This window comes from Buceros rhinoceros, unplaced genomic scaffold (assembly GCF_000710305.1).
Source record: "Buceros rhinoceros silvestris isolate BGI_N320 unplaced genomic scaffold, ASM71030v1 scaffold4467, whole genome shotgun sequence".
Classification (NCBI taxonomy): Eukaryota; Metazoa; Chordata; class Aves; order Bucerotiformes; family Bucerotidae; genus Buceros; species Buceros rhinoceros.
In genome coordinates, this window is record NW_010422655.1 from 48913 (window position 1) to 56730 (window position 7818).

General features: G+C 45.7%; 1 protein-coding gene across 1 annotated transcript in view; it reads left to right on the plus strand.

The window, feature by feature from the left end:
• The window catches only part of PHF2 (PHD finger protein 2), a gene marked incomplete at its 5' end in the record, with an annotated part of 32361 nt that overhangs the window by 12151 nt on the left and 12392 nt on the right, over positions 1 to 7818 (plus strand). Inside the window, 8 exons of the mRNA XM_010140110.1 lie at positions 341 to 527; positions 808 to 970; positions 2118 to 2205; positions 2801 to 2907; positions 4077 to 4168; positions 4868 to 4957; positions 6249 to 6620; positions 6911 to 7030. Of these exons, the coding sequence (XP_010138412.1) occupies positions 341 to 527; positions 808 to 970; positions 2118 to 2205; positions 2801 to 2907; positions 4077 to 4168; positions 4868 to 4957; positions 6249 to 6620; positions 6911 to 7030 (1219 nt within the window). The remainder of the gene's footprint in view (positions 1 to 340; positions 528 to 807; positions 971 to 2117; positions 2206 to 2800; positions 2908 to 4076; positions 4169 to 4867; positions 4958 to 6248; positions 6621 to 6910; positions 7031 to 7818) is intronic.

Consider the following 7818-nt stretch of genomic DNA (forward strand, 5'->3'; position numbering starts at 1 on the left):
TGAAGGGGGCTGGTGCAGTGGCTGCGGTAACAGCGCTGTTGGTAACTGAGCCTCCAGAGCAAGAGGCAGGGACTGGTAGCACACAAACAGTGTCTGCTGGATCATAAATACAGCTGCCGAAAGACGCCAAAGCATCGGTGCTAAGCCATCATCCTTAAAGAGCCTTAAATCTCGCTCTGTAACCCCTTTTCTGAGTGTTGTGAGTGGGGAGCAGCCCCACTGACTCGTGAGGAATTGCTCCAGATTGCCGTGCAAGCATTTGGGTCATGCTCTGCTGTTTGTTGTGCCAGGGTCCTTTGTTACAAAGATAACGTGTTTGTTTTCAATCCTGTCCCTGAAGGATGTCCAGTTTTGTAGAGCCTCCGGATATAGTGAAGAAGTTGTCCTGGGTGGAAAACTATTGGCCTGATGATGCTCTTCTGGCAAAGCCAAAAGTGACCAAGTACTGCCTGATCTGCGTGAAGGACAGCTACACGGATTTCCACATAGATTCGGGAGGAGCTTCGGCTTGGTACCATGTGCTGAAGGTGAGGGGTCAGGTTTATGCAGGGTATCTAGTAACAAAGTCATTTTGATTTGCAAAGACCATCCTAAAATTCTCTCAAAAATTCTGGTCTCAGTTTTTTTTTCTCCTTGGTCCTGTTGTATCAGTTCTGTACAGAACTGACCAGCAAATTTTATTTAAATACTGTTAAAATATGTAACATTACAGATGTACTTAGATAAATATTTGTGTTTGTGTATCTGTGCCAACACAGCATCGTTTGGTTTGGCTGCTTGGTGCTAATTTTGTATTTTCTAATTCAGGGAGAAAAGATATTTTATCTCATCAAACCAGCCTCTGCAAATATTTCTCTTTACGAACGTTGGCAGTCGGCAGCAAACCACAGCGAGATGTTTTTTGCCGACCAAGTCGATAAATGTTACAAATGCACCGTTAAACAAGGACAGACCCTCTTCATCCCATCAGGTGAGCAGGGCTGACCAGCTCTTGGTCTCGCTGCGTTGCAGGAACTCATGAGTTCTCTCTGTCCAACCATGACGTTGGTGCTTTTTGCCATCAAACAGAGAATTCTTTCTGACCATGACTGCCCACAAATTCCTTTTCATGGACGTTGATTCCCCGTGATACTAAGGAGTGATAGGTGCCAGCACAAGTGTGAATGCGCATTTATGGTTCCACAGGAGGCTTAAGACCTGGCTGTCACAGATTTTTATGGGTTTCTCGATAGACTTGGCCTCTTATTTTGTTTTTCTAAGTTCCTGGGAGGATCTTCGTAAAGATCGGGAGTTGATCAGAAGATAGTGCAGAGTATTAGCTGAACGCAGTTCTTCTCCTTCTCCTGTCCCTCACCTTCCTCCCACCATGAGCAACTCCTTCCTCACTTGCATTGCTGTTTGCCGCAAGCACTCCCCGTTACCTGTTGAAACTCTTTGGGACAGGGATTTTCTCTCCCTCTACGTGCCTTTCAGTGATGCACTGCCCACTTGACCCACAATCTGAGCTGAGGCTTGCAGCCGCCGTGAGTAAGTGGCAGCGCTGGTGCTTGTGGTGCTTGTGTCTTGGAGGCAGCATCCAGTAGTGCCATTTTTCTTGCACAGAATGTTTACACATTTGAATTTTACTTTGACTGTAGAAAGTGGAAAGTAGGTATTTCTCTCCTGACCATATGTAGAGCAGATGGTGGAATAAACACCAAGTGATTTGTAGAGATTCACTAATTTCAGTGGGGTTTTTTGCATGACAGTAAGTGTTTGGAAAACACCTGTTCCTGACACTGCAATAAAGTCAACGGCAGGAGCTGTCACAAATTTTTACGGCCATGTGAAAGCAGAGAGTAAGGTCAGTGTGAGCAGTAGGTCCCCTTTCACAGACTGCCACTGGCGAAGGTGGTGCTGGGAGCAGGAGTCAACGGTGCCATCATGGGCTGGCAAAATACACAAGGGGCCAGATGCAACCTTGTTGAAAGCGTGTGTGGTTCTGGTGCTGACCGGGACTGAAGAGCTGCATCGGTACCTAGGAAGTAAGCTCCTAAGTGAAGTATAGACAACATGTTGTGAATAAAGTCTTTGTTGTTCCAGTTTTTAGCCTCGGGACTCTTATCTTTCTCTTTCAGGTTGGATTTATGCAACTCTGACCCCTGTAGACTGCCTGGCCTTTGCAGGACATTTTCTGCACAGCCTAAGTGTTGAAATGCAGATGAGGTAATCTCTCTCTAAAATCTGAAGCTGGGTAGAGGCTCAGTTTTTAAATAATTGCCCATCCTCTCCTATTAATTAACCTACATCAGCAGTAACATTGATGTCGCTCTGCTGGGCACTTTTGGAAGGTGTATCCCTGTTTGTCGCTGTGTCCTGCTGTGCTGATTAGTTCCAAGCTGTCCTTACCCCTATTGCAGGGTGTAAGGATATGTGAGACGCTTGGATTGAGGTGGCCAAGTCCCGAGGGCAGAACTGTTACAAACTGTCACAAGTTTTGCCCCAGAACATGCCATTCGCCCTCTGGAGATGCCCCCTTCTACTCAGCTGGGATCTTTGCCCAGTGTAACACAGTACCAGTAGTTCTTTACTGATGCTGGGCAAATGTGGGATAAAACCATGTTACAGCTGTATCCCACAGTTTCTTCCTAGTGGTATTGTTATGCTTTTGGTGTGACTCCAGGACAGGTGGTAGCAGCACAAAGGAGTGAAGCTGTGCAGAATGAACCTCGGGCGTTGACGAGCAGTGCTTGGCGCTGCGCAGCCTGCTTGTACCCCGCTGTGCGTCAGCCTCCTGCACTTGTTCCTGTCTGTGTTGCAGGGCATATGAAGTGGAAAGGCGATTGAAAATCGTCAGTCTGACCCAGTTTCCAAACTTCGAAACGGCTTGTTGGTACATGGGAAAGCATCTACTAGAGACCTTCAAAGGTAGAAGTGCATTTCTTTGCCTGCCTTCATTCCTTGCCTCTGGGGGCTTGACAGTAGTTACTCCTGATTTCTGTGGATGTGCCGCACAGGACAGGTAGCCAAAACCAGTCTTGTTAGTATTTGTCAGCTGCTTTTAACACACCAGCAGAACACGCTGGTCTGGTCCAGCTCCCCCCTTAATATCCTGCCATCTCGCTCTAGGAAGTACCTACCCTGTCCCTCTTACCCGAGCCTAAGGGAAGGTTTCCTCTTCTTTAGACAATGTATTTAAGTTTCCTCAGAGGCAAATTACATGTAACATTTTTTTAGTTTTCAGTTTTCTGTCGAGTCTGAATTCATTCACTGGTTTAGCCTAATGAACTCCACGCTCTGGCAGCCCAAAGTGTGGAGTAGCACTTCCTTCTCCCAGTGTTCTGCTGATCCCGTTCGAAGTATGTGGGCAGGTTGCATGTACCTGGGGCTGCAGGAACATCAGACATGCAGCCAACAGGAGCCCTGGTTTCTGTGGGACTCAAAGTCTTCCACATCAGACTCCTTCAGAGCTGAAGATGCTTTAGCATCCATACATCCATGTTCACGACAGTGTTGGGCTCGCTTTGCTCTCTGCCTGTATTTCTCTTACTACAGGACGTGTCTAGAGATACGCATCTGATCTTTTTATAATGAGAAAAATGTGTCTAATTAACCAGCAAGGTGTGGGGTCCCTCCGAGTGTCACCTGGAAGGGGCCCCCTTGTGACTGACTCAACAAACACCCTAACGAGGGGAGAAGTTTACGCGAGCTTCTACTCAGCAGCAGCAAAGTGCTTTGCTCAGGATAACCTTTGTTTCCTCACACTGGTACTTGCTTTTTCAGTTAGAATAAAAGAACCCCTGACAGTACCTTTTTATTCCCACAGCCTAGGAAGTATGGACATGGAAGCTAGCTTGATATGGGGCCAAGGAAGGAACCGGAGGGTTGCCAGTGTAGCCATAACTTGCAGGAGCGCAGTGTAGGGAGGCTGAGTTGGATTTACGATACAGTAAATTTACTCCTTATTACCATCAAGTTATAGCAGGGCTTCATTTGTGGTGACCAACTTTCAAAGAGTTAACTGTCACAGTTAAACTTTTTCAAATTAAAGACTTCATGTAAAACCACTTTGGCTTTGGTTTTTTTCCTCTAATTAGGTTTGCATAAAGCTGGGCAACAACCTCCTGCTCATTTACTCCAAGGAGCAAAAATTCTCAATGGTGCTTTCAGGTCATGGACTAAAAAACAGGTAGGAGAAGCAGCCTGTTGTAATACCACGTGTCACTGGAGCGGAAAGCAAAGGGTAGAACAAAGATTATCTCCATAGCAAACCAGTTAATTCTAAAACCCCAGAGAGAAGGGACTGGCAGAGTGGGGAAGGCGGGCGACAGCTGGGGTTTCATAGTGCCACATGAGAAGTCAGCAGAAAACGAGGTACCACCAGCGCTTTCAAAAAGTCAATTTCACACACGGCCGAGAGGACACTGAATGAATGTTCTCCCTGATGCTGAGCATTTTGAATATTACTGAATATTACAACATGACGTGTGAATGCCAGTGTTGTGAGTCCTGTCAGGCAGCTCCCAAACCAGCTGCTGACAAACTCAGTGCTATTATCCTTGTTGAACACACCTCCTTGTAGGTGTAGACTAGGAATTTCTCAGAGAATCTCATACAAGGGGGTGAGCAAAATGATGTTACAGTTGTGAAAATGCAATAACATCTGAAAAAGACTATTGACTTTGTTGTTCCTTCAGGACAACTTTTTACAATAACATCCAGAAGGTGCATAAAAGTCTATTTTTTCCTTATTTGGACTGCTGGTGCAGTCAGTATTGATTTCGGTACGCAGGAAAAATATGAACAAATCACTTAATGAGGGGTTTTTTAATATATTTTTGCGAAATAACATGCACAGAAACAGCGGTCTGGCTTTTTTGTGTTGTAGGCTTTAGCAGAGCATGAAGATGAACTACCAGAAAACTTCAAACCAGCACAACTTATCAAGGACCTTGCCAAAGAAATAAGATTAAGTGAGGTTTGTGCTCTTTCCATCATATTAACTATATTTTGGGTCTTTTAATAAATGAGGCTATAAAATGGATGAATTGAAATAAATGAAATGGTTTTTACCCACTTTCATCATTAAATGGATTGATGTGAGGTTTCGCAGCAGGGGGACTGCTCAGGCCTCTTTGTGGCTGACCCGTGTTCTGGGCTCCTGTTTGCTTGTTCTTCAGCTGTACGCCGTGTCTGCCTGTCCTTCATCCTTTCTCCTCCACCTTCTCCTAGCTGGACTGGCCACACTCCCCTCTCCAGCCTTTTTTTTCTCTTTCACTTTAGCTACTCAGGACCCGAAAATTTGGCAGAACTCAAAGAACACTGTTGCCACCCTCATGATCCCACTCCCTGTGTAGTCTCTCCTTTTCCTTTTGTTCTTGTCTAGGACATTGTCTGAGCTTGGGTCTCGTTCTGCGCGTGGTCCCAATACGAAGCCTCACTCCTGGGTGGTCTCTAGGCAGAGTTGCTATAGCAAATGCAGTAATAATTATGACAACTCAATCCCCCCAAAAACCAACCCACCTCACCAAAAGAACAGGTCACATGGAGGTTATAATCTGTTAAGTCTGGTTACATATTCCGTTTAGTGGAGGTATGTGACAGTGCGAGGTGACAATAGCTAGTTCAGTTGTTTTAGGACATCGTGTGGCCTTTCCCCCCCTTTCGATGTCTAAAGACCTCAGAATTGAAATCTATCTCATCCTTTCATCCTCTTTGATGTACTCTCTAAGTTTCCTGATTATCAGAATGGCATGTTAAGCAGAAAATAATTTTTTTTTAATTAGTTAGGCAGTGTTAATCTTAATTGGGCAGCTATTTTACTGCTTATTTTTCCTGAGGGCATGGAACATGATTCTGCTACTTTTATCACATCTGAATTCAATGGAAACACTTTGTGCTCAAGCTGATCAGCATTTTAAACCACAGACCGTTGATTTGACACGTCTGTCTGTACGGGCAGTGTGTTCAACACACCCACCTGATGATAGAGCCGGGTGAGAGTTACTTTCCTTCCGAAGCCACCGGAGTTTCTCCAGGCCATGCTTCTGCTTGTGTGACATGGGGGTGGGAATTAGTGGTCAGCAGAGAGTTACAGTGGTGTGTGTTGTGCTCTTCATTCCTTGGTCAGCCTGGTCCAGGAGTGCAGTCACCCCTTTATCATAGGGGCGTCCTTGGGGTTTGTTTCCCCAGGACAGGGATGGTGCAGGTGAGTATCTGACCTGAGGCAGGAGGGGCTGAATGTCTTCCTGTTTTGTGCTAAACTGCAGAATGCTTCGAAAGCCAGCAAAGCAGACACGAGTGCCAACACAAACACCGAGGAGATCTGTCCTGTGGAGAAGGAGGAGGCACCATCACCTGTCCAAGAGACGCCTCCGCCCCCACCTGTAGAAAAGCTCCCTAAAAAAAAGACTCCCAAAACTGTGAAAACCCCCAAACAACTCAAGCCATCCAAACCCCCCAAACCTCCCAAGCCACCCAAACCCCCTAAGCCTCCCAAAACGCCAAAAGTTAAGGGAGAAGGAAAAAAGAAGGGAAAGAAGGTGAAAGAGAGTCCACCGCCAGCCATCCCGAATCTCGACTTGCTGGAGGCTCACACGAAGGAGGCCTTGACAAAGATCGAGACGCCAAAGAAGGGGAAGGTGGGTCATATTTTAACCTCTCAGTTTGATTTGACTGTTTGCTTGGTTACTCATGTGATATGGAGCTTCCAAGAAACCTCTGGATTCAGGCTGAGACTGGCAAACCACTGCCAGTCACCTGCCTAGACTGAGGCGAGATGCAAATTTAAAGTCATTTTTAAATTGTATTCAAAAAGAATGAATCAGGAGCCTTCCAATATTCATCATAATTTACTCCAGATAAAAAATGTGTTTCTGTAACATGCCAGCACTCCATCCCCGTTAAGAGTCCACGCTGACTTTTTCCGCAGGCTGCAAAGAACGTTTTAAGTGTTCCCAATAAGGAAGCTGCTAGTAAGCAGAATGAGGTGGAGAAATTGGAAGTTCGAGAGCAAAATAAAAGCAAAACAGAAGCCAAATGGAAATACAAGGTAATGTCTCACGTTAAATTCCGCTGCTGATTCTGATTCAAGGGTGGAGAACTGCTCATAAGTCTGCCTGAGCGGAGAGTGTGAGGCAGCAATTCTCAGTTTCCAAAGAAAACGGTTGGAGCAGAGAATAATTGAGTAATCACTGATAAAGAAGGGGGTCAGATTCTTCCAGAGCCTCTGCTGAACTGCCCATCTTCCTCCTCAGGGAGACAAGGTGTCAGCGGGCTTTCTGATGGAAATAGCTGTCTGAATTTTGCCTGATTTGTGAACTTCTAATGCCAAAGGTGCAAACAAACTCCCCCAAACAAAACAGAAGTACGTGGTTTTTCACCAGGGAAACTGCTAAGAATTGTGAATCATTAACAGTAGAGACCAGGGTTTGTGTTAAATCATGGTTAACGTGTTTAGATCAATATGTACCTATTAATTCCGCAGCCACCACAGCTTAGGAAGGTATTAAGGTAATGCTTAAAAAATAAACAAAAGTTTCCATTGCTCTGAATGACTCTTAGATTATTACATTCAGAATTCAAGCTCTTCAGGAGGGGTAAAAGAAGCAGGTGGAGACTGGGAACAAAATGCTGTCATATTTGGGAGGTTTCAGGCACTGTGCTACTTTCTGTCCGTAGCCACACCGGCACGACATGGCCGAGCAGCGGGGTTAGCCTGTGCTCAGAGTCACCAAGGGCGTGTTTAGATTTTACCTCAGCCTGGACCAGTTTAAGAGGGCGGTATTGACATCCGGGGGAAGATGTTTTTCTCTGGATGTCTTCTCCGAGGTTACCTCA